Source organism: Mixophyes fleayi, chromosome 2, assembly GCF_038048845.1.
Source record: "Mixophyes fleayi isolate aMixFle1 chromosome 2, aMixFle1.hap1, whole genome shotgun sequence".
Taxonomy (NCBI): domain Eukaryota; kingdom Metazoa; phylum Chordata; class Amphibia; order Anura; family Limnodynastidae; genus Mixophyes; species Mixophyes fleayi.
In genome coordinates this window covers 146,396,906-146,424,653 of record NC_134403.1, presented here as the reverse complement: position 1 = coordinate 146,424,653, position 27,748 = coordinate 146,396,906, and the positions used below count along the sequence as shown (strand labels likewise).

The 27,748-nt window shown below is 41.4% G+C and overlaps 1 protein-coding gene across 2 annotated transcripts in view; it reads right to left on the bottom strand.

The window, feature by feature from the left end:
• LOC142141569 (septin-10-like) overlaps positions 1–27,748 on the bottom strand; it is a 54,186-nt gene that overhangs the window by 12,456 nt on the left and 13,982 nt on the right. For both annotated transcript variants that reach the window (XM_075200175.1, XM_075200176.1), the window contains exons 2-8: positions 15,313–15,384; positions 14,935–15,049; positions 7,729–7,924; positions 7,203–7,389; positions 5,150–5,311; positions 4,621–4,717; positions 3,213–3,381 (exon numbers count right to left, since the gene is read on the bottom strand). In XM_075200175.1, the coding sequence (XP_075056276.1) occupies positions 3,213–3,381; positions 4,621–4,717; positions 5,150–5,311; positions 7,203–7,389; positions 7,729–7,924; positions 14,935–15,049; positions 15,313–15,384 (998 nt within the window). The remainder of the gene's footprint in view (positions 1–3,212; positions 3,382–4,620; positions 4,718–5,149; positions 5,312–7,202; positions 7,390–7,728; positions 7,925–14,934; positions 15,050–15,312; positions 15,385–27,748) is intronic.

The window sequence follows — 27,748 nt, the reverse complement described above, 5'->3', positions numbered from 1 at the left end:
TAACTCCCTCAAGCTCTTTTACCCAATACCTAAAAAGTTGTTATATATCATTTTCCTACTAACTAACATATTGTGCTTAGCTTGGGTTTTGCACATCTTATTGTTTCCTTAAGCTCCTTCTACCTAGCAAGATATAGCTCTTTTTCCAATCATTACTCTGAGCTGCTGACATTTACATATCATAAAGCCATGTCTTGTGCTTTGATATAATGCTACTTCCTTTGAGAACCAATTTAGCTTCCTTGAGCTTATGCTTTCCTTAATATGTTTGAAACAAAGGTCTGTTCCCTTTCACACAGTACTAAGTGCCTCCACTCAAACAACCCTGTTCATATTATCCCATCTCTTCAGAGTCAGGCTTCCTAAAATCTACACCTTTGTTTTCCTGTGGTATGAGTCAGCCTCGCTCTTTATATTAAACCATAGAGCTTGATGATCACTGGATTCTAGGTGCTCACCAACACTTATATCTGATACTCTGTTACCATATGTAAGTATTAAGCCACTGACAACAGTGACACCAGTAGATAAATGTCTTTTTGACCAAATGCTGCTTTTGCTGGTGGCTCCAACTTTGTGTCAATATCAACAAGGACACTGCATGAGGGCATTACAGCCTGATGATTTTCCATTGCTGCTCCCGCTAAGCGAGGATGGCGGTTGTTTTTCAGTCTTTTAACACCACCAAAGCTTAAACCAGGTTGTTCCATGGAGCTTGTGCGATTCATTTCAGTACAATGGTTTGCCTCATGAAGAATACATTTGGCTGCTTCTATTTTAGTCAATGAGTTCTCTTAAAAGCTATGTTTTGGATCTGCGTTTTTACCACTCTCTCTGTGTTTCAGAGTGTTTAATATAATTAGAGCAAACAAAAGGATATATTGTAAGGGTGAAACAGTGAACAATGACTGTGCAATATTGCACATTAATAATGACAGAACAGGGATAAATTACAAAATGTAAACTCCAAAAATCTAGCGTCCGACCTTGAGCGCTAAGACTAGGCGCTGATATTAAATATTAGATATTAACAAAATAAACCATCCGTAATCCTGTTGAACAACTTAGGGTAAGGATATATGATGCTGCTTCAATCTAGAAGTTGTCTGTGTACCAACTTCAAAGTAAACAAACACAAGAAAAAAGAAGAAGCAAAGAAGTGCAAAACAAATCCTTATCCGAGATAAAATATATCACCGTAGCATTGAATCATTATATAAAGACAATTTATTATTTAAATCATAAAACAAGGACAGAGCAATTATCACAGTGATTGACAGGTGTGTTAGACACCAGCAAGGAAGCATAACTTAATAACCAGTACTGTAATTCCTCTGGTACACCAAATCATAACAAAACTGCTTGAATTTCAGCACTGTATTACAGTTGTAATGCAGCTAAACATATGCTATCCTGAACTGGCAGTACTAATAAATTGCAGTACACTGTGCACACACAGACTAATACAATGGGTGTGAGTCTGACCAGAAAATGTATGACAGGCTGCAGACATCCCTTTATAAGTTTGTGGAAAACAATTATTAAACGCAACAGGACAGATTTTTTTCATACAAAGTGACTAATAAGTGACTATCAAACTGTGGGCTAAAAAAAATACCAATAATAATAATAATAATAATAATAATAATAATAATAGTGGTACATTAAAACAAAATCAAAAACATTGTTTGAATTTCAGCTGCTGTACTCTATAGCTGTGCTGCAGCTGTAGTGTACTGTACTACCTATGTCAGCGGTTCCCAAACTGTGAGCCATGGCTCCCTAGGGTGCGGCGATCTCACAGGGGTGCTATGCCAGGGCTGGTGGTAAGCAAAGCGGGAGACTACTTGGTAATTATTTTGGCTTAGGGGTGCCTTGATAAAATTATGGAGAGCCTAAGGGTACCTCATACAGAGAAAGTTTGGGATCCACTGACCTATGCTGTCCAGTACTATATTGCAGTACGCGGCGCAGTCTGAGACAGTAAGTCTTACTAGCAAATTGCAATTGTGACTGACCACAGATACCCATTTATAAGATAATTACTTAATATAACAAGACATACCAACTCCCACAGTGATCAAAAGGTATGTAAACCACTAACCAGTTGGGAAAACATTAGTATTAATTCTGTTACCATAAATCATGATAAATTCAATTGTATGAGTTTCATCTACTGTAGGTGGCCAAGTGTGTGACCACAAGTAAAAAAATCAATTTTCATTGAAGTTGGTACAAAAGAACCTCCCAAACTAATAAAAATTCAAGAATAGCCCAGCTACAAATATATGTTTTGAAATCTTAAAAAAGAAAACAGAAAATTGGTCACAGTACCACCCAGTTAGATGACATAGCAGTTTCCAGGTCCGGCTGGGATTACAGAACTGGCTTTCTTTAGTTTATAGTTACAGTGAGCCAGATGAAGTGCACATCCAAAAAGCTCAAAATTCATTGCTTGCATTAGTGCAACTCTTTAGTCAGCCATCAGCAGATTGCTTGACTTCCACTCTAACATTCCTGCCAAGGCTGATTCAGCTGAGCACTGCACCAAACAGCTGTGCAAGCAACAGGTGCTGGGTGAGGCCACTAAATATGGCTACAATGGGAAACACTGAGAGCTCAATACATTCTTTGTAAGGTAAGCAGAATATTTTCCATTACATGATAGCTATGTTAGAGTGTAAACCCCTTCCTTACCCAGTGGTGTCAATAATCATGCTTTCTCAAATGTATTGCAACGTTAGCAAAAATATGTATACGAGTGTGGGAATAGAACCTCTTGGTACAAATGTCCCTACTTCCACATGCTCTTGTGTACCCTCCACTGACTCTGCTGGTTGCAAGTGCAAGTTATCATCGTATATCAAACTTACTGGTGTTTGACATTGCTGTAACCAATCTGTGTGTTGGATTATTTCCCTAGAAACCTAAGTTCTTAACTGTTAACAGTAGTGAAAACTGTATAAGAGCCACATTCCCTCCGTCCTGCTCATCCTTCTGACTCTCTTTCTCAGAATATCTCATTAAAAAAAGATGAAGACTGCCTTAATTCTCCTATCAGTATTTGCCAATAAACCAGAGGGACAAAAAACAGCATTTACAAAATGTTTACCAAAAATTTGTATTTTTAACAGTAATGCAACAATTGGATTTTAATTCCCAAACAGCCATCAAACCCGCACACATAGTTAGTGCACCCACAAAGAGCTTACCTTACAGGCTTATCTCCAGGACCCATGTCTTGGAATCCCATTTCCTCCAACTTGCATCGCCGATACAGTTCATAATGCCTGGAGTGGGTCTGTTCCCGCAGGTCCTCCATATTAGTGCAAATCAGCATTTCACGTAACTTAACAAAATCGCAGTGGTTCTCGTTTTCCACTAGTTGAAACAAGACAGAGACAGTGATCGTCTGCATAAATTTCATTAAAAATCTGCACATTATAATTTCCCAGGAAAGCATCCTCCAGGGTCCCCAGCAATTAGTGAGAGTTGTAGTGGCACAAATGTTGCCCGTCCTTACCTACCACTTACTTCTGATTACAGCAACAGACACTACAATACATATATCCTATTACTATCTGTCTTCATAATTAAATTTCTCTAAAAAGTAAGTGTTCCTCTTAATACGAGGGTTCAATTATCTTTTACATGTAAAAAAAAAAAAACTTGCCCATTTAAAATGAAACTCACTATGGCTTTCAGTATGTGCACAGCTAAGCAGAACATAACCTTATAAAGGACAATGCAAGTTTGGAAAATCATTAGCTTGCTCAACACATTTAATTACACAAGATAATTAATGAGTTTTACTTTCCACAGCAACATCAGCCAGGCTGCTAAATCCATCTGGTGGAAAAAACTCCCACTGGAGTATGCTAAAATATTAATGAAAATAAGCTATTATTACACTCTCAGGTTTAAAGGCTCCCAACCATAAAACATAAGTTGATTATATAATAGAGCCAACTCATAAGACAACTTCAATTTAGGGTTAGTATGGATCTTATTCACCTACAAGACATTGACCAAACACATATTTGTTCAATACAGATAAATGTTGTACTTCCTGTACTAGAGAATTTTTACTTTTAGCCTTACTGAAGCTTCTGACCTCATATACGTAGATATAACCTTGTGTAAAAAGATTTCTTCTCCTTCACGGTATGTGACCATGTCTATCGGGTGAGCCTTCACCACAGGGTTCAATGAACCTTAATTTCCTCAGCGTTCATATTGGAGCCCTGTGCTCATGTGTATGAGGCCTTAAATAATACTTTCTACAATGAGCCCCAAGTATTTCTTTTAGCACACTTTTGCACTCACATTTTACATTTAGCGCTGTACAAAATAGCAGTATAGTAAAATAAAGTCCGGCCTAAGTCCTTACACTATAATGTTTGATATCTGCCCTAAATAATTATTGGGCAAACATGGGAAGCTTTACAATGCATTTCCTCACATACTGCCAAGGTAACGTCCAGTTTACAATTCCAATTTAAAACAAGAATCTTTGAAGAGCCTGCAACAATTACTAGTATATTCATCCACTAAAACATATTTATTTCCAAGAACTCACAAAGGTTTCCTCTCTCCAATCAGCAGAGGGAAAGTGTTTACCTTGTACGATACCCCATGGATACTGACGAGCCTTTACCATCTTGTTACCGACCTTCACTTCCTCCATACTTCCCACCACTGCAAACGGGAGCTGTGCCTGAAGACATACCAGGTTTCAAGGTAAGGACCATTTATAGATATGATTGAAAATGTCTCACGTTTTCATAAACCGTAGTCAGCATTTACAAAAAGAAAAATACATAAAATTTGGGGTTTTGCTCTTTTTGGAATGTCTGTACCTTAGTTCTATATTATCAATGCAGATGAATACAAAGAAGCTAACTTTAAAAAAAAAAAAAAAAAAAAAACAATATTGCGTCAGCTCCTACATGTTAATTTATCTTATGCACCGAAGTTCTGTTGTTTCAGTTCTAAAACTACAACTCCCAACTTGCCCTCTCAGATGCTGGGAATTGTAGTTCCACACCAGCTGGACAACCATTTGTTGCTTACCTGTAACTTACAGGCCTGTGACAACATATATAATAGTTGAAAGCATAATGATGTAAGAGTTTTATTGAAGACTTACATTCATTGAGGCATTCAGCTTGCTAATGGTCTCGTCATCAGTTGGGAACTGGTAGATCTGCACACCATTGCTGACCAGCTCACTTATCAGTTTTGTTTTGAACTTATGCAATTCAGACTTTGAGATGACATCTGCTTTAGCAATGACAGGAATGATGTTCACCTGAGAAAAAGCAAATTCCACGAGTAAGATCAAAGGCAATATACACAGACACCTGGAAGGAAAATTTGGTGCAAAGAATGCAGCATAAATATTAGCTATGCTAACAAAACATGTTCTCTTGTCAGCTCCCGGCCTGAATATTGTCAGGTTTTTAAAAATTCTATGAACTTTTACCTGTGTTTTTACTGTCAAACCTCTGCAGTGACACACAATAACTGGAACCTGTTTTCTATTAACTATAAAACATAGCTGAGTGTTCCACAGTCTTACTGTGTATCATTGGTAGTATACAAACTGGATAAAACATCTATATAAAAAGACCATTTCAATTATAAAGATTAGCAAAACAAAGAAAAAATATTTCAAAAACACATTTACAAAGATGTCAGACCTTGCTGCTAAAGTTAGAGCCCTTAAATCCACTAGATTAAAGCTGCTCTCCAGGTTAAGTGTTAGTAGAGTCTCAGTAATTGCACACTGAAACAGTATTTTTCCCACGGTACATTGCTGCATTTCACACAAGAATTATACGCACACGCACAGCTTATGGGAGTGTGTCCGTGTGGACCAATAGGAGGCTTTGAGCACAGAGCTTACAGTTTCTTATTCCGGCTCACACTCATTTTCAGTGGCAATTTCAGAATGGCATTTTCATTTACTCAATGGCTAACCAAGAGTCCTTCTGTAAATATTACTTCAAGAAAGAGTAGCCTAGGTTATTCTACGGACAAATATTTATACAGCGGCAGAACTGAAGGTATTTTTATTTACATTGTATAAAGTATCACTTAAAAACAAGCATTCATAGGGTCCCTACACAATTTAAATACATAATTGTCACAGCCTTTGAATTTGACCAATATTAACTGTATTAGTATTCAGTCAAAGGATGAAAAATGTAAAACATCTGTTCATTCAACGGAGTAAATATTGTAACTTCACTGTAACCATATAAATTACAGCACAATATTCATAATTGATATAATATACCTTGTTATAAAATTAAGTGAAGAAATACCTCTGTTTACAGCCAATGCATTGTCAATTGGATTATTAATTCATACACCATTTCCATCAACAGCAATAAGTCAGTATACTATTATAGCAATACAAGAGCACTGACTATATGCTTTCTTGAATTTCATCATTTCAAATGCTGTGTTTATATAGTGCCAATGTATATTGTAGAGCTTTACAATAAGGGAAACAAACTGAACATACCATGATAACATTAAAGGAACATACACTGAAACATAAGGTCAGAGTGAGCTAATAATCTAAATGACATGCAGGGAACAGAAAAAAAGCTAAGTATTGTGCTGTGGTCCAGCCACAAATACATTGACAAAGATAAACTATGCCAAGTGCTCAGTTATGATCTATGGATTGTCCATCTCTGTGCAAACAAATAGTAGATAATGGTATGTTTGGGTAGTTTGCACAACCTCCCCACCCCCTTGAATTTTCCCCAAGACAGGGCCCCCCATCATGTAAGTAATGCAGATACCCCAGATAGTGCAGATAACCTGAGGTCTGACATAAGGACAGCAGCTTTGTAAGCTTATTTTGGCAGGGCCATCTTTACCTTTTGTTTATTGTCATTGTATGTAATTTATGTCATGGTCCCCTCAGTGTACAGTGCTGCGTACTATGACAGTGCTCTATAGATAAAAAGATAATAATAATGCCTGAGGGGAAAGACCTCAGCTAGTATAATTAGTCTGATGTTATGAAGAATTGGTCAAAACTACAAGCAGCATTCCACAAGTGGAACCCCCATTTACAATGATATTCTGCCTAAAATGTTATAGGTCCACAAACAAATGCAAAAGTGAAATAGATGCCACTAGTGACAGCTGTTAGCGATACAGAACACATCAGGAAACACTACCTTGCTGTCCAGCTTCTTCATAGTTATCAGATCAAGGGACTTGAGGGCATGTCCGGTGGGAGCGATGAAGTAAAGGCATGCGTGAATACGGGTGTCATGGTATCTGTACAATAAACGTTTTATCTTTAGCTCTTCTTGTAAGTAGGCTTCAAACTGTGTGTCAATGTAGTCCACGATGGGCATGTAGCTAAAATCAGAAGAAACATTTACTACAACACATTAGTGACCTCTTGTTGGATTTCAGTAGAACACAAACTAGGAAATCAAATCAAACATTAAGCCCCACACTGGAGGCTAACCACTTGCTCTTCGCCAATATAGTTCTGTTTATTACAGCATACAATCCACCTAATGAAATAGTGCAGACACCACATTCATATACAGTAGCCTTGTGATGTGCTTCTTGCATATGGATTAATCCTTGGCATTTGTGTCTGCATATGTCCAGTGCTCTTGATATGTGAAACAGTTGAAAATAGAATAAGAGAAAGAACAGAAGATGTATCCACAGTAATGTAAAACAAACCTGTCGTCTTTGTTTATCTGGTCTCCAAACCCTACTGTATTCACAATAGTCAGTTTCAGGTGTACACTGCTTTCATTGAGGTCATAGGTCTGTGATTTCAACTTTACTGAGGGCTCAAAATGAGTGGATTCATGTTCTTCAAAATTAGTATTAAACAGTGTATTAATCAATGTTGATTTTCCAATTCCAGTCTCTCCTGCAAAGAAAAATATCAAATAAAGGGGTTAAAAGCAGTTTTCTCCTACAGAAACAGAGTACTTCAGTATAAAATGTGCTAATCTGCATTTGCATGTAATTATAGTATGTGGTCTCTATTGTACAGGGCACCACAGAAATATACTATAATAATGAGTATTGAGTACATATGTCACTTCATAGCCATCATCATTTATTTATATAGCGCCACTAATTCCGCAGCGCTGTACTCACTCACATCAGTCCCTGCCCCATTGGAGCTTACAGTCTAAATTTCCTAACACATACACAGACACAGACTAGGGTCAATTTGATAGCAGCCAATTAACCTACTAGTATGTTTTTGGAGTGTGGGAGGAAACCAGAGCACCTGGAGAAAACCCACGGAAACACAGGGAGAACATACAAACTCCACACAGATAAGGCCATGGTCGGGAATTGAACTCATGACCCCAGTGCTGTGAGGCAGAAGTGCTAACCACTAAGCCACCGTGCTGCCCACCATGTACCAAGGAAAGTGATAAGATGCTATGCCGTGGTCTGTCCTACCCAGCAATTGGAAGCTAATTTTATATCTTGGCTTATTCATATTTTGATATTTTAAACTTTGGCATTGGCCACATTTCATGTCTTGTATAATCCTACATTTTAAGCAATTTCACACAGCAAAGAAAGGGCTGCGGACCTGACCATGTGTCTCAGCAGGCAGAATGATTGAGGTCTTTCAACACCTGTGACAGGACTCTTACAGCATCAAGAAAACATCATCCTTGCTTGCAATAAAATATAAGGTAAACTCCCCTTTACATAAGTACTTATCCTCCTGCTTCTTCCTGCTGAGAGGGTATACACACATGTCCTATTAACATGAAATATCATAGATAATCTCAGTTTCACATTGAGCCATGGCCCACAGATTGTGTAGAACTATACAGAGATACAGTGCAGCTTGTGTAAAGCGGCAGGAAAAAAGTGTTGGGTAGTCAAATTGTGTGTTACAGGATGTCAGCCAAATCTGATTGGCTGACATCCAACCTAACCTTCAGCAACTTGTTGATGCACGTGAAATCACAAGATAAAATCAACCAAGAGGTTCTATTCTGCAGAACAATTTCTACACACAAATTCTGTCTCCTTTGACATTACCACTGCACCAAAGCTGTACATATAGGGTGTTCAGTGATGCTCAAAGCTACAAGTGTGGTGGGCCTACAAAATCAACAGCCCTACTATTGGGGGAATTCAATTAGCCGCAACATTCCCAGGAACACTGTGGCTGTGCAGTTTTACCATTACTACGTACATTTATGGGGTGCAAGGAAAAATGAGCAGATAATTCAGTAAAAATATATGCACAGAGTGTCTCCGAAATGCCCACGAAACACTTCACACTGAACTGAATTCCCCCTATGTGCTTAGCTGTCAGATGGTACGGAGACTGAGCATATATTTCTAGCACATGAAAGGCAGAAAAAAGAAAATGGCTAAAGAATAGGGAGAATAAAAGAAATAGCTAAAATAGATTTACAATACTTACAAGATATCCAATAAACTATACAGAGCACCCTTTTCTAATAAAGATCATTTGTGTCAGATCCTGTGTGTAAATGTTGCGCTCTAGGGCATCACATCACAAGCCATAATCCCCATACATTCTGTCAGTAGTGAATGATGACAACATTTCAAATAGATGCATTGTTAATGCAAGCTATGAAGGATAAATAGATATGATGGGTAGATAGATACAATAGGCACATTCTCATGGATTAGCAATGTATTGTGAAGCCCAATAAGAACAATAAGTCAGCTCTGAATATTTGTCCAAAGATTTCAACAATGTGAGAAATCTTGGTATTAATTATATTGTAACTAAAAGGGACACGAAACTTCTAGATTGTGTATGCACTTGAACTAATTAGTGACGTCTGGTGCCATCGCAGATGTTTGTAAGATACGGCAGCATTACTATACTATGGACCCCTTAAAAATATCTAGATATTTGGTCAAGGCGATTTATTTGTGGGATACTTTTATGCATATGTGGTTTTAATACAATCAAAATAGAATTACTTTTGATAACATTAATAACCCAATCTATTTGGTGTGATGTGAGCCAGTGTTTGCAATTTGTCTCATGTACATTCATTGTTAACCAATTAATTTTCCATTGCTAACTAACATAAATACATTTGTACAACAAAGTTTTTATACTAGAAAAAATAGATTGACATGTAAACAAGGTGGAACAAATCCTATATTTCACATCACATATTATAGCGTAACATTTGTTAGTTGACAACAACTGGTCTTTGCAGATGAGAATAAAATCATTTATTATTGCAGTTAGATTTCTTCTCATATACCTAGGACTAACTTCATCAGTCACTTACTGTATTACCATGTACTGCCAACACTCAAAATTATTTGGTTCTCATCTGTAAATATTTTGCATGCATGTCTCACAAATAGAGCAGAGGGAACTTGGCATTAAGCTGACGAGCTGGAACATCTCCACATTTTGCATTGTTCATGTTTAGTCATCTTACAGCTAGGAACCACTTAGTCAAACGCTTTTCCATTCCAAAGTCGGGCATTTGAGACTTTTAAGGAAGGGTTTTCCCCTTTAAAACATGCTCATGACTGTAGGCAGAGCCGTAACGACGGCGGTGCGACCGCCCCGGGCACAAGCCCAAGGAGGCGCAGCCGCCCGATACCTGCCTCTGTGCCCACAATTCGTTCAGGGCATCAAAAGCAGTGCAGTTCCACCGAAAGCCGGAAGTTCGGCATTTGGAACGCATTTGCGTTCCAAATGCCCAGGTGACCTGAAAGTTGGTTTCATCCCCGCTGACGAGCGGGTCATATCCGGAGCCATGCGCTATCACACTTACTACAGGAGCGTTTAGGAGATCCTCATAAGCAGGTCTGTGTTTTGAATTTTTCACGTGCTGTCTATTGTGATTCCCTCCGGAGGGTGAAGACAACATTGGGAAAGAAGCACGTTTTTTAGTTTGAACTAATTTAGTTTTAATTTCTGATCTATACTGGATTTGACCCAGAAGTGGTATAATTTGGAGTTACAGTCCTTTCAAACAAGACGTTTTTTGATTACATATTTTTATTTTTTACACTTTATTTATTTTTATTTTATTTTTCTACCTCTTTTTGATCTGTGACTACGAGTTTTCTATCCACTTGTATGAGGCTAGAGCGGCGGTTCCCAAAGTGTGCGCCGCGGCTCCCAGGGGTGCCGCGGCGCTGTCACTGGGGTGCCGCGAGCCAGCCATAGAAAAAACCAAAGAGCACATAAACTTACCAATCCGCGCGGAGCCGGGACCCAGCAGACTCCTCTCTCCCGCAGCTGTCACTGACGTTGAGGAGTCTGCTGGGTCCCGGCGCCGCGCGGATTGGTAAGTTTATGTGCTCTTTGGTTTTTTTCTATGGCTGGCTCGCGGCAGAGGAGTAAGAGGGAGCGTGACAGCGGGCAGACAGCGGGGCAGGAGTGTGACAGCGGGCAGACAAAGGGGCAGACAGCGGGGCAGGAGTGTGACAGCGGGGCAGGAGTGTGACAGCGGGCAGACAGCGGGGCAGGAGTGTGACAGCGGGGCAGACAGAGGGGCAGAGGAGGGTGACAGCGGGGCAGAGGAGGGTGACAGCGGGGCAGAGGAGGGTGACAGCGGGGCAGAGGAGGGGGGCATCGTGAGAGGGGCAGTGGAGGGGGGACATCGTGAGAGGGGCAGAGGAGGAGGACATCGTGAGAGGGGCAGTGGAGGGGGAAACAACGTGACAGGGGCAGAGGAGGAGGACAGCGTGAGTGGGGCAGTGGAGGGGGACACAGCGTGACAGGGGCAGAGGAGGGGGACACAGCGTGACAGGGGCAGAGGAGGGGGACACAGCGTGACAGGGGCAGAGGAGGGGGACACAGCGTGACAGGGGCAGAGGAGGGGGACACAGCGTGACAGGGGCAGAGGAGGGGGACACAGCGTGAGAGTGGCAGTGGAGGAGGACAGCGTGAGAGGGGCAGTGGAGGGGGACACAGCGTGAGAGGGGCAGTGGAGGGGGACACAGCGTGAGAGGGGCAGTGGAGGGGGACACAGCGTGAGAGGGGCAGTGGAGGGGGACACAGCGTGAGAGGGGCAGTGGAGGGGGACACAGCGTGAGAGGGGCAGTGGAGGGGGACACAGCGTGAGAGGGGCAGTGGAGGGGGACACAGCGTGAGAGGGGCAGTGGAGGGGGACACAGCGTGAGAGGGGCAGTGGAGGGGGACACAGCGTGAGAGGGGCAGTGGAGGGGGACACAGCGTGAGAGGGGCAGTGGAGGGGGACACAGCGTGAGAGGGGCAGTGGAGGGGGACACAGCGTGAGAGGGGCAGTGGAGGGGGACACAGCGTGAGAGGGGCAGTGGAGGGGGACACAGCGTGAGAGGGGCAGTGGAGGGGGACACAGCGTGAGAGGGGCAGTGGAGGGGGACACAGCGTGAGAGGGGCAGTGGAGGGGGACACAGCGTGAGAGGGGCAGTGGAGGGGGACACAGCGTGAGAGGGGCAGTGGAGGGGGACACAGCGTAAGAGGGGCAGTGGAGGGGGACACAGCGTAAGAGGGGCAGTGGAGGGGGACACAGCGTAAGAGGGGCAGTGGAGGGGGACACAGCGTAAGAGGGGCAGTGGAGGGGGACACATTGTGACAGAGAGCAGAGGACGGGGACAGCGTGGCAGAGGGAGGGACAGCGTGGCAGAGGGGGGGACAGCGTGACAGGGCAGAGGGGGGGACAGCGTGACAGAGGGCAGAGGGGGGGACAGCGTGACAGAGGGCAGAGGGGGGGACAGCGTGACAGAGGGCAGAGGGGGGGACAGCGTGACAGAGGGGGGACAGCGTGACAGAGGGCAGAGGGGGTGACAGCGTGACAGAGGGGGGGACAGCGTGACAGAGGGCAGAGGGGGGGACAGCGTGACAGGGCAGAGGGGGGGACAGCGTGACAGGGCAGAGGGGGGGACAGCGTGACAGGGCAGAGGAGGGGGACAGCGTGACAGAGAGCAGAGGAGGGGACAGCGTGACAGAGAGCAGAGGAGGGGACAGCGTGACAGAGAGCAGAGGAGGGGACAGCGTGACAGGGCAGAGGAGGGGGACAGCGTGACAGAGAGCAGAGGAGGGGGGACAGCGTGACAGAGAGCAGAGGAGGGGGGACAGCGTGACAGAGAGCAGAGGAGGGGGGACAGCGTGACAGAGGGCAGAGGGGGCAGTGTGAGAGAGGGCAGTGTGTCTGGATGCAGAGGGGGCAGTGTGTCTGGATGCAGAGGGGGCAGTGTGTCTGGATGCAGAGGGGGCAGTGTGTCTGGATGCAGAGGGGGCAGTGTGTCTGGATGCAGAGGGGGCAGTGTGTCTGGATGCAGAGGGGGCAGTGTGTCTGGATGCAGAGGGGGCAGTGTGTCTGGATGCAGAGGGGGCAGTGTGTCTGGATGCAGAGGGGGCAGTGTGTCTGGATGCAGATGGGGCAGTGTGTCTGGATGCAGATGGGGCAGTGTGTCTGGATGCAGATGGGGCAGTGTGTCTGGATGCAGATGGGGCAGTGTGTCTGGATGCAGAGGGGGCAGTGTGTCTGGATGCAGAGGGGGCAGTGTGTCTGGATGCAGAGGGGGCAGAGTGTCTGAACGCAGAGGGGGCATTTTTGCATACAACTAAATACGTATTTCTGTCCTGACCTAAATACTTATTACATTTTTTTGACCCAACTACTTCTAAAACAGGACTGCTCAATAATTATTTTGGAGGGGTGCCTTGAAAAAATTTGGAGACTCTAAGGGTGCCGCGAACTGCAAAAGTTTGGGAACCACTGGGCTAGAGCAATTATTACAATCCATCTGTTACCTCAGTACTGAAGGTTTGTCTGTATACCGGGTCCACTGGACCTAAATGCTGGCTGGTTATATGTTTTTTATACACTCTGATTTTTATATATTCTATTTGTGTATAGATTCCTTCAATTATACTGTCCGTAAATAAAACACTGTTCCTTTTGGATTGCCTATGTTTCCAATATTCTCCATTGGTTCTTGACAGATTCTCCAGTTATATTGATATAAACACCAGTGATAGAGGCTTTTCGCAGCGCAACCTGTTTTGTTTGTTAGGATCTTTCCGAAGGCCTTGTAAGACAGATCAATAACCTTTATAATCAAGTTAGCAATGGTCTGTGAGAGGCAGCTTGACCCTTCCTGTCTGCTGAAAGGATGACAAATTCTGTTTTTCTCCACTGTTCTGTAACATCCAGAGCCATAACTAGGCAGATGCAGGCAGTGCTGTCACCCAGGGCGCAAGCCCAAGGGGGCGCAGCTGCCCGATACCTGCCTCTGTGCCCAGGCGAACCACAGCTCTAATCTCGGCAGCTTCCCCACAAGCAACAATTCATTCCGAGCATCAGAAGCAGTGGAACGTTCTGGGGTAAATGCATGGTCTGGGGTAAATGCATGGCCCTCTAAGGAACCCACAGACCGCAAGTGCAAATACTAGTTAACCACTGTGTTTGACATGTGGTGCCACTGGTATTTAACCCAGTGCCATATATATATATATATATATATATATATATATATATATATATATATATACACACACACACATGCATTTGGCTTTTTATGCATTTGTAAATATGTGTAACAGAATTTTTTCAATAGAGTGCCAACCGCACCCCCACATTAGGTTGGCCACACCCACTCGGCAAATGTCACGCCCACTTAGATGAGGGGCGCCGGTGCCCTGTCTTGCCCAGGGCACTAAAATGTCTAGTTACAGCACTGACTGTAGGGCATGTAACCATAAGCCTTTCACCATATAGTGGCAGAAGAGTAGAATTGTCTTACTCATCCACAAAGTCATTCAAATGGTTTTATTCAAGTTCTACAAGACATTCTGCTTCACAGTTAAACTACCTCTGCCCACTGTCTGTACTATAAAATGCAACAGCTAAACAGAATATAGTTGTGCAAGTATTAATATGAATAATTACTAGACAAACTTACCAATGCACAGGATATTGAAGCAAAACCCCTGATGGATTGATCTATTGACTAGCTGGTCCGGTAAACTGTCAAACCCCACATGGCCAGAAAGAGGTAAGTTGCGTACATTTTCATTCTGCTCAGAGAACAAATGTATTAGGAATACATGGAATACAGCACTATTTATAGCTTCAGGATACAATAAAAGGATGAATATGTAAATACAATAGGTGAAATGTTAAATGTATAAATGAAATGAATAGATAGATAGATAGATTTGCATTTCAAATTATATCTTCAGAATAATGGCATTAAAGAAATCTTCTATTCCTAATAAGCAGTACAGTTAACAAGCAACCTATTTCAGCCTAATAAGCTATACACACGCTGGCAACTTACTTTTCTTCCATCTCGAGTGTAGTCAATAGGAGGGCTCTGAGGGGATCTCATTCCAAGATTTGATTGGTAAAACTATGATGAAAACATAAACAAATTATTCAAGTTGAGGCAAATATTTCCATTTGTAAATTAGAACCAATAGTATGACAGTATGATCTCTTCATATGTGCAGTGCTACAATTTCTCTCATGTAAGGTCACTAATAGTACAATATGGGAAGGCAGCTATGGTGACATCATGACAATCAGATAGGAGATCCCGAGGAGACAATGATGATGAGAGACAAGTCTTTCTTGAAGAGGAGGTGGAGGAGGAGGAGGAGGGGGAAATAAAGATGATATTAACATGGGATAATGAGCATGGTGGCTTAGTGGTTAGCACTTCTGCCTCACAGCACTGGGGTCATGAGTTCGATTCCTGACCATGGCCTTATCTGTGTGGAGTTTGCATGTTCTCCTCTTGTTTGCGTGGGTTTCCTCCGGGTGATCCGGTTTCCTCCCACACTCCAAAAACATACTAGTAGGTTAATTGGCTGATATTAAATTGCCCTTAGTATCTCTCGGTCTGTGTGTGTATGTGTTAGGGAATTTAGACTGTAAGCCCCAATGGGGCAGGTACTGATGTGAGTGATTTCTCTGTACAGCGCTGCGGAATTAGTGGCGCTATATAAATAAATGATGATGATGATGATGATTAGAACTCTTGTAAGCAAGGTCCTTTCTGCAAATTGTATTTATTTGAGACCTACAAGGAGATTGTAAATTTGCTGCACAGTGTGAATGATTTGCTTCTAGATTGGTAGCTATGCATGCTTATGGCATACTGCCCAGCATATTATTCATTTGAACTGATAAATGGGCTGCTGGTGAAGACCAACCAGCATAACAGTATAGAAATTGACACTTTCCTACTGTCCACCTTGGCCAATGATAGACATTCCTCCATATATCTGTATGATAAAGAGCCCTCCCGGGTCAGTCCACATCAACTAGTCAGATTTTCAATAACTTTTTACCTTAAGCTTCCTTTTTTATTTCACTCAGTATACTTAAGTGACCAAAATTTGGATTTGAAATGTGTTTTTTTTATATGTATATGACATTTTCAGAAGTCCACAATGTTTGGTGTTCATGAATATACAAAAAACAACAACTTTTTTTCATGATAGGATAGGAGAGATTTCAATTAAAAAAAACAAGAACTTTTTGTTCAGAATTATACACACTTGACTTTGATATAACACGTGACTAGGTTTGAGGAAGTTAACATTTCAAGGTCACATACTCAAAATTTGAAAACTGAATAAAAAAAATGTAAAAGAAAAAAACATGAAAAATGATCACATATAAAGGTGTTCTTTCCTCGATGTTTTAAGAATTTCCATACCAAATTTTATGTTGGAATCTCAATAGGACATTTTAACAATTTAATGTAGTAATTTTTGAAACTATTGACATATGTGTCTTTAATGTACGCTATATAAATATATGTTGATGATGATGATGATGATGATGATGTACTGCTTCTTAGTGGGTGGAAGTGGTACACATTCTGTCTATGTGTGCACCACACATCAGAATGTTAATTGATGATAAGTGGAGTACAGTAAAATCTGGGCCAATTGTACAGTAAGTCTATCAAAAAATTATGCCCAGAGTGCTATTTAGCTGAAGGCAACAACTGTACTGATTGGTTAAAGGAACAGCTGATGAACAACTTGGAGAAGATAGAAAGTGTTACTACAAACATTGGATGTCCATTGACAGATGTCGCTTTGAAACATTTGCAAAAAGTGCTGAAGATTTTGTTGACACTTTCTGTGAACAACTCCTAACACTGAAAACTCTCTCTTTTATAGCTCAATAGACAACAACTATCTTAAAGAACACATTAATAATAATAATGCGGCTGACATAAGTTTAAATTTCTCAGAAAACTACTCTCTTGTGTTGCAGGGTAAAGCCCAGTGTTTCACTGGAACAATGATTAGAACATTTGAACTTTATATGGATCCCCTTAGTAAACTGCAAAGGAATGTACCGTTACTCATCAATGAAGGACTGAACATCGTCCTGTAACACACAACAGTAGTTTTCTATACTCAAAATTGGCAAAATTTGCATATTTTTGACATTTTGAAACTCTCACAAATCAAAAACTAGGTAACAACATTTTTTTTATTAAATGTTGGATTTCAGATCTTCTGTTACACATAAATGCGTGCAGAGAATAAACGAAAATGTTAAGGTAACTTGCCTTAGATCAATTAACATGTAATGACCCAGCTGAGATTTTAATATATATACACACATACATACATACATACGGGTGCACTCAATTCACAATAAGTAAGTCAAAGCTTAAAAGGCTGTGCATAGTCCATAATTCAAAATACAGGATCCATAGTTGTTCAACAAACGAACTGTTCAGTCTGTTCGCTTGTTGAACAACTACGGATCATATCATATAATATATATATATATATATATATATATATATATATATATATATATATATATATATATATACATACATATATATATATATATATATATATATATATATATATAATATAGTGGGTAGACACTACAGTGTTTGCAGCCAATTATCGGGCTAATTAAATGGTAAGCAACGATAAGCAAACGTTGAGCGACCACTTCATAGGGCATCGTATCGATTTTATTTTTAAATCGGACTAAAAATTTAATTTAACAATTTAAACAAAGTTGTTTAAATTCTGCAGTGTCCATAGATCTCTATGGAGGGTGCAGAGTCACGATCTTTTCAGCTGATGGTTATGACAGATGAAGAGTACCGATCTGAAGGTAAAATAGTGTGTACACATGTATAGTGTGTACACATGAAATCGGCATGCTGATTGGGACTTTCTTTTTTTTTCAGTCGTTCGTAAAAATTGTTAAAGATTTTGCATCGGGGGAAAAAGTTTCAGGAGTGTGTACACAGCCTTATACTTCAAGAGCTATGAGTGGCAAAGTGCCAAGTGTGCTGAAAGAATGGGAGCTGCTATGCTGCTGACTTCAATTCAACCGTTGGTCAAATTCCAAAATGAAAATAGTAAAATACTTGCTGGGCTTTTTTTCAATCAGTAACTTTGGCATAAAGCAGTTCTCAGACACTGGAGCAGCCTTGTTCTTCATTGCAAAACAGTTCTACAAAACATATATAGTGCTACTGAAACAATTAACCTTTCAATATAATGCTTCTTTAACTAGCCCAAAAATATAATATACGCAGCGCCGGTGCTAGGGTCCTTGGCGCCCTAGGCACAGTGTGAAAATCGCCGCCCCCCCCTTTAAAAATCGCCGCCCCCCCCCTTTAAAAATCGGCGCTGCGCTTCCCTCCCCTCAGTTCCCCTCCCCACCTCTCCCCATGTCTTTCTTTAACTTACCTGCATGAAGCTGCGCCTCTCTGCTCTGTCAGGCCGTGATGGTGACATCATCACTGTCGGGCCGTGATGATGTCATCATCACGGCCTGTCACTGTCAGTGAGCGGAGGGGAGAAGACAGAGCAGAGAGGAGCAGCTTCATGCAGGTAAGATTCAAAGCCCCTTCCCTCCTCTCCTCCCCGTGGATTTCCGTTTTTTTTTTAATTTCGGGGCGCCCTGCAGAGCCCAGCGCCCTAGGCAATTGCCTAACCTTGCCTAATGGGAGCGCCGGGCCTGAATATACGCCTCCTAAGGTATTGATACTTTCCATGGTGAAAAGACGTTTAAGTGGTGTGGTATTATTAAATGTCAACTGTGTGAGTGATTATATCATGTCAGAAAGGTCATAATTTGGGTGCACCAAACTAACTAATTCTTCTACTAGTTTTCACATAAAGAGAGCCACATTCACATTAACACCACTCTATATTACTATGCCTCCATTAACCCTCCCTCTCACCACTGTGCTGCTCCTCTGCATTGACTGTACCAGAGCTCGCTTGATTAGTTCCCCTCAGAGCAAGTTTAAATTTGGGGTTCCTGAATGCCAGGCCTTGGGCACGACATTCTGTGGTGTGAATTAGTTGTCATTTCCAGTGGACAGAGCAGAAGAGCTCACTACAGAGCTCTCTGCTACCACGTATACTAAGCATTCTCTTCCGAGCGCAGCAGATATGTACAAATGCCCCAATTCACAAGGCATGGTTCCGCTGGAGTTAGGCGCTATGGCCCATTTTTTCCTGCCACTAGGGATTTATTAAGCCCTGTGTGAATATATGAAAAATTAAGAGCAGTGGATATTTTTTTGTAGGACAATATTTATTGTTGCAACTGGCTTAAAAAAATGACTTTAATAAAAAGGAGTAGGTAGGAAAGTCTTAGTTCAGCATCTTCCCTCAACTTGTAAATACATTTGATAATATTTAACAATTTTGCTCATGTGATCGCACCGCAATGTATTAGATAAGGACTTTGTCAGCTTTACATTTATGACTGACTACCTGTGACAAAAATCCCCAGCAATGAAGTCGACTTCTGCCGAGATGTGCTGCAGGCTTCTATAGAAAATGCTAATGATTTTGCTTTTATCTGCCAGATGATTAGTCTCATGTGTACAATGACGCTTAAAACGGGTTTATAGGAGTGTCAGAATTTTTACTGTTATCTCAGATTGGAATCAGTCTCCAATGTGGATTTATGTCTCTGACTAACTAGCTATATATGTGCTATTAAAATGGTGGTTTTAGTTGAATAAAGAACCTAAATAACCACTTCATCTAAAATAGAAGCTCCCTTAGATAATAGTGCTATTAGCAGCATACCCAAATATATATGTAAAATATATATTTGGGTCTTCCCCGAAACAGACTCTCACCCCTACAATCTATTTTGTGTGCAGTGGCTAGATTGATTTTCCTTGCAAATCGTTCTTCCTCTGCTGAATTACTCTGTCAGTCTCTACGTTGGTTGCCCGTCTTTTTTTTTACCGTATCCAATATATAATACTTCTACTAACCTACAAGGCCATCAACAAAACTGCACCAACATAAATCTCCTCTCTTGTCTCAAAATATCTCCCAACTCGGCAACTTCGTTCTGCACATGATCTGCGTCTCTCATCCATTCTCATTACATCCTTCCATTCCCGTTTGCAGGACTTTTCTTGAGTTGCACCCACTCTATGGAATTCCATTCCTCACACAATAAGACTTTCCTCTGGTCTACAGACCTTCAAGCATTTTCTTAAAATCCATCTCTTCAGGCAAGTTTCTAATATTCCTCAACCACCCTCTTAACCTCAGTAGGTTACCCTATTACCACCCTTTATATAATTCACACAAGACAACAACCCTCTGTCCCCCTGACCAACATTGCTGTGTCACTGGATCATATAGCATACAAATCACTTTTTACCTTTGCAATCTGGCTGGACTGAAATGAAATATGTAGATTTAACCTCATTTATCCAACTCCCATTGTCCCATAGACTGTAGGCTTGCGAGCGGGGCCTTCTTACCTCTTTGTCTGTATTAGTCTGTATTATTTATTACTATGTTTGTCCCCGATTGTAAAATTCCTATGGAATTTGCTGGCGCTATATAAATAAAAGTTGATAATGATGATATGCATAAGATAAGGATTTGATCGAGGGGGAAAATATCCAATAAACACCAATTTTATTTGTGGATAACTATTACGCTGGCCCGAAAAGGAGTGAAATGCTGGAGAATGATCCGATTCAAAACCAGATCACACTCAGCCATACCAAAATATCTTGTCTACAAATTACACGTATGTGGCCAAATTGGGAATGTAATGAGGTTGAGCAGCAAGATTGTCATTTTGATGACCAGCTTTAGACTTAGACAGGTGTCAGAACAGAAATTGACAATAACATATTCAGATCTACAAGATATGCTGAAACACACACACCTCCAATGCAAATAGCAGTAGTACCCCACAAACCACAACAAGAAGTATTGAAGAGAACAGCAGGGGGGTTGCACAAGGCAGCTGTTTGGAGGACATATTCCCAGATCTTCTCTGCAGGTAGTCCCAAATGTGAAGAACATCATGTCACAAGCTGGCTCTGTCTGCAGTACTTTATCTCCTTTGTGGATGCTGCTTTGCCTTTACCAGATCATGTCTGCTAGGGGTTAAGCTCTCATTTCATCTAGATCCTGATCACCTGTGCCTGACCATTATTAAGACCACCTTTCCAGCAGATTGGAGCCAGTTAATCAATGGTCACTGTTGCTGGTCTATCTCAGAACTGCTGTGATCTGTTCATGATTTATCTCCTGGTATCTGACTCCTGTTTGACTTATCAAATTGCACATTTTCATATGACCCTGACCTTGGCTTCGTTGACTTTGCTCCCTGGTACTGTTTTTGATCTTCCGGCTTCTGACTCTAGCTTACTGATCTTCTTCTTGTCTGCTCCTTCCGTGGATCATCCAGTCTCAGCCAACTTCCATTGTTTCTAGACTGTTTCTCTGAGCATACTGCAATATCTACTGCAGTAGTATTATGAAGTTCACTGTACTCTGCATCCTGAGTTTCCTGTTACCTCCTGTGGTTTCCCAGCATTTTCAGCCATCACCTGTGACTGTGCAGCTCTGCTACAAACTACCTATTTCATTCAGCTGTCAATTGTGTTAATCCTGCTACTGCTGCAATTACTATACGCAATATCTGCTGCTACTGTACTACCTATTTTATTGTGTTCTGCATCTATGGTCTGTGCAGAGGTGTAACTACTGAGCTGTGGGCCCCGGTGCAAGGAACTGGGGCCCCTGACCCTCTGCATCTGTCATGCAGCAGGTCCCATTATCTCCATGGGCCCCAGTGCATTGCAGTTCCACCACTGTGTCTGTGGTATCTTTGGACTTGCGCTGACCTGCATCTAGTATTTACCTGTGTGATCCATGTTTAAAATAAACAACTGTTTTCATTTTCACATCTCTCTGTGGTTTGCTAACTGGGAACCCTGACAGTATGCTGTGAACCCTGACACATCACTACCAGCTCTCACTGTTTCATCCTACAGAAACAGGCACAATGACATGCTATAACAGGTGATGTTGGATCTGCCCTCAAATGTTAAGTACAGATTACTCTTTACCGACAGACAAAATTGTAGGTACCTTTGTGTGCGCTACATCACTGGGAGCTGTGTGCAGGGCTGCCATCAGAAATTGGGGGCCCAGTACGAACGAAAGATGCAGGGCCCCCCTCCCTTCCCAATGTATAGTGCGGGGTATATTACACTGACCCCATATTAAGCCAAGCATAGTATCCCCAGATCATATTATGCTACACATAGTACCCCCAGTTCATGTTATGTCACATAAAGTATCCCCAGTTCATATTATGCCACACAGTATTGTCCATAGTTCACCATATGAAACGCAGCAGTGCCTCCAGTTCATATCACGCCACACATAGTACCCCCAGTTCATATCACGCCACACATAGTACCCCCAGTTCATATCACGCCACACATAGTACCCCCAGTTCATATCACGCCACACATAGTACCCCCAGTTCATATCACGCCACACATAGTACCCCCAGTTCATATCACGCCACACATAGTACCCCCAGTTCATATCACGCCACACATAGTACCCCCAGTTCATATCACGCCACACATAGTACCCTTACTTCATATTATTTCTGTTACATGTACATATTTGCAATGTGTAGGAACCCCCTGTCTGCTCACCCTCTACTCAGAGCGGCAGCTGAGCTAGGAACATCAGCTGTCAGCACACTTTACAGACAGTCCCACGGGATGACGCTGACATCATCGCGCGAGCTCCGCATTGGAAGGACCAGAGACAAATGTAAAGAGACACAAGCCGGACATCACACAAGAACACCGCTGCCGGCTCTATCACAACCCCGCCCCTGGTGACAGGAAACATTTACACGTTCTCACAATAAAAAGCGTAAAAAAAGAAAAGGATGCTGGCTTCATGTTTTAGACAGCAGCTGCCTGCTCCACGTGCGCAGCCAGCGTGCCCCCAGTCATTACGGGCCCCTCACAACAGTACCCTCCGTACCCACCTGATGGCGACCCTGGCTGTATGTGGAAGAAATAGTGCATAAACTGAAGCAAGGATCAACACACAATAAACAAAAGAAACATTAAGACACCAGTTGCAAACAGCTTGAAAAGTGCTGCTACTAAAACTGATATCTCTCTCAGATAAAGTGAAAGATCTGGGAATGTAAACTTATGTCTATTACTATTTGACACACTAAAAATGCCTCAATTTAGCCTATGTGGTTTTAAATTTAGGAAATAGACCTCAGGAGATTTCAGCAGGTAATCACATAGGTGAGCAAATCACAGTTAAATAGCCATATACATTCACAATCTTTATTTGGGATGTAGTCATGGACAATACTGCTTGACCCATCTTTTGGCACTTTCTGTTTTAACATTTATTTTTCCCACATGTCCATTTCTGCACCTGTAAAAAATGTATAACTTCCTGTATGTGTGTATACATTTGTGCCACTTTTATTCTTGTTTTGTAGTTTTCTCTTTTGCTATCTAAGGTACAACAAATACACAGTTACTGTGTGTAATAAGTGTTAGATCAAAAGACATTTAAAGTAGCTCTTCTGTAATGCACATTCGCTATAATGAGAGGCATACATACATTACACACCTGCAAATAGACACAACAAAGGCAGATAAGATCGGTCTTGGTACCATATAGTTACAATAACGCCGTGTGTGGCACACTGCATGGGAAAGCTGGACAGTGCTGTTCTACAATACAAGATATAGCACAAAACAGCTGTATCTAGTAGATCTTCTAACTGTATGCTGAAGGAATTTACAACTTTGTAAATACTTAAATAAAATAACATTGGTTTAATGAGATTACATAGGCACTGTGCTGCACCTACCAGAACAAACATAAATCATTTCAGCCCACAGACAAATGATGTAAATTACTCATGAGCAGGAAATAAGAAGTTAAAAATGTTGAAAGAGGAAAAGTTAGGTATATTTTGTAGTAATAACTGACCTTGTCAGGAACATCTATAAAACAACACACTGGGGTATGTTTACTAAACGGCGGGTTTGGAAAAGTGGAGATGTTGCCTATAGCAACCAATCAGATTCTAGCTTTCATTTATTTAGTACCTTCTACAAAATGACAGCTAGAATCTGATTGGTTGCTATAGGCAAAATCTCCACTTTTTCAAACCCGCAGCTTAGTAAATCTAGCCCAGTGTCTCTTAGAGAATTATATTACACACCTAGGAGCTTCAATCACACAAAGAAGTCTGTTTGTTCTCACCCAACAATGCTCCCAGCAACCCAACATTCCAACAGTGATTGAATACAGCAAAGTCTTTGGTAAGACTGGCAGGAAATACGTTCATGTCACTGACCTTCTTAGCTTACAAATATATATTCCACAGGCTGAATTCAATGACAACCTGAAATACAACCTATGTGCTCTCCTTTTCTAGTTATTCAACAATCTTGACAAGACTAGATAGACGCTGATGCCAAAATCATCATTTGTATATCTACTGTACCAGCTATAACGCAGGACAATCTGATAGCCAGGTCACCCAGCCCAATATTCACAGAAGCAGTCCAAGTATCATTGATATTTAGAGTTTAATTTCTATAACAGTATAATGTATCATGTTCCCAGCATATATAACATTAAAAATGAAATGAATAATGTGGGTGATAATGTGCATGCTGCAGTCACATTCTGCATAGATGATTAATGAAATATAATTGTCCTTGCATCCAGCATGAACAACGTTTTATATCAATTAAATTCAAACTGTCAACAAAATGTAATATGAAATGTTTTCTTTAAATGGGTAATATAAACAGATCAGCTACAACATTAAAATCACCTGTCTAATATTGTGTAGGTCACCCTTGTGCCACCAAAATGGCTCGGACCCATCGAAACATGGGCTCCACAGTACCTCTGAAGGTGTTCTGTGGTATCTGGCACCAGGACGTTAGCAGCAGATCCTTTAAGTCCTGTAGGTTGTGAATCTGGTGAATTTGGAGGCCAAGTGAACACCTTGAACTCTCATGTTCCTCAGACCTTTTCTGAACAATTTTTGCAGTGTGGTAGGGTGCATTATCCTGCTGAAAGAGGCCACTACCCTCACTGCCATTTCCATGACGGGGTGTACTTGGTCTGAAACAATATTTAGGCAGGAGACAGGTTTCCCAGCAGAACATTGCACAGAACATCACACTGCCTCCACCAGGTTGTCTTCTTCCCATAGTGCATCCTGGTGCTTTCTGTTCCCCAGGTAAACAACATGCACAGAACCAGCCATCAACATGATTTAAAAGAAAACGTGATTCATCAGACCTGGCCACCTTCTTTCATTGGTCCGGTTCTGGAGTTCCCGTGCCCATTGTAGGCGCTTTCAGGGGTGGACTGAGGTCAGCATAGGCACTCTGACCGGTCTGCGGCTATGCAATAAGCTGTAATGCACTATGTGTTCTGACACCTACCATAGCCAGCATTAACTTTTTCAGCAATTTGTGCTACAGTAGCTCTTCTGTGGTATTGGACCAGAGTAGCTAGCCTTCGCTTTGGTGCCCAGGACACTGTCACCAGTTCATTGGTTGTCCTTCCTTGGACCACTTTTGGTAGGTACTAATTACTGCTGTCAAAGTCGTTTAGATCCTTACGCTTGCTCATTTTTCCTGCTTCCAACACACCAACATCAAGAACTTACTGTTCACTTGCTGCCCAATATATCCCACCCATTGACAGGTGCCAATGTTATTCACTTCACTTGTCAGTGGGTTTAAATGTTGTGGTAGATCAGTGTATATCACCATTTTTACTACCAGTTGCAGCAGCCCAGTTCTTAAATGCAAACTGAAGCAAAAGTGAAGTAAATGCCCTCTGTAATATGATGGTACTGTCAAATATAAAAGCAGACATGTAAATGTGCCTGGAGATTATTGCTGCATTGGATAGAAAAGGAATGCAATGCAAACAAAGCTGTTGACAGAAAGCATTGTCTGATGCAGGCCAACATGGGCTTTATTTAGCATTTGATAAAAGAACTCTAACCCTGTGTTTGTTCTTTTCCCTTTGCAGTTGTTTAATGTTCTAGTCAAATACAAATATTAAGGCATGAATGTATAAATTCTCTCACAAACCCATTTAATATCCATTGCATCACATGAAAACAGGCTTTAAGCATTGATTTCTGTGGGAAACTTCGTTTCATGTGGTGGATCAGCTGTAAATTGGATGAAACTCCTAATCACACTAAGGCGAGTACTTTTTTAAATAAAAACTCACTTATTTTTTCACTGATAGTGAATACTGTTTTATTTTCATTTTCTGAGCAAGCAGTTTTGTAAAGATTTGGATACTCAGGTGAGATTTCTTCAAGCAAATTAAATCACACTACACTTATAAATTGTATTACAGTATAGGGATGTGCACCGGCGACTTTTGAGGTCTCGTGTTTTGTGTTTTGGATCCGGATTTTCGTTATTTTTGGGGTTCGGATTTGTCTCGCAAAACACTTGACGAAAGGTCTCGGTTCGGATTTAAGGTTTTGGATTCGGATTTTTTTGGAAAAAAACATAAAAAGTTTAAAAATCAAGTTTTTGGGCTTATTTTCACTCCTAGGCTATTATTAACCTCAATAACATTCAATAACAAGCATTTCCACTAATTTACAGTGTATTCTGAACACCTCACAATATAGTTATTAGTCCAAAACGTTGCAACAAGGTATCTTTCTGGACTGCGTAGAGGAGTGGGTCACCACAATATATATTAAAAACCCTGAACTTTTATGATTCGCACCAATAAATGTACCTGGACTGCGTAGAGGAGTGGGTCACCACAATATATATTAAAAACCCTGAACTTTTATGAATCGCACCAATAAATGTACCTGGACTGCGTAGAGGAGTGGGTCACCACAATATATATTAAAAACCCTGAACTTTTATGAATCGCACCAATAAATGTACCTGGACTGCGTAGAGGAGTGGGTCACCACAATATATATTAAAAACCCTGAACTTTTATGAATCGCACCAATAAATGTACCTGGACTGCGTAGAGGAGTGGGTCACCACAATATATATTAAAAACCCTGAACTTTTATGAATCGCACCAATAAATGTACCTGGACTGCGTAGAGGAGTGGGTCACCACAATATATATTAAAAACCCTGAACTTTTATGAATCGCACCAATAAATGTACCTGGACTGCGTAGAGGAGTGGGTCACCACAATATATATAATAAGAAAACCATCAACTTGTTTGATTCGCACCAATAAATGTACCTGGACTGCGTAGAGGAGTGGGTCACCACAATATATATTAAAAACCCTGAACTTTTATGAATCGCACCAATAAATGTACCTGGACTGCGTAGAGGAGTGGGTCACCACAATATATATTAAAAACCCTGAACTTTTATGAATCGCACCAATAA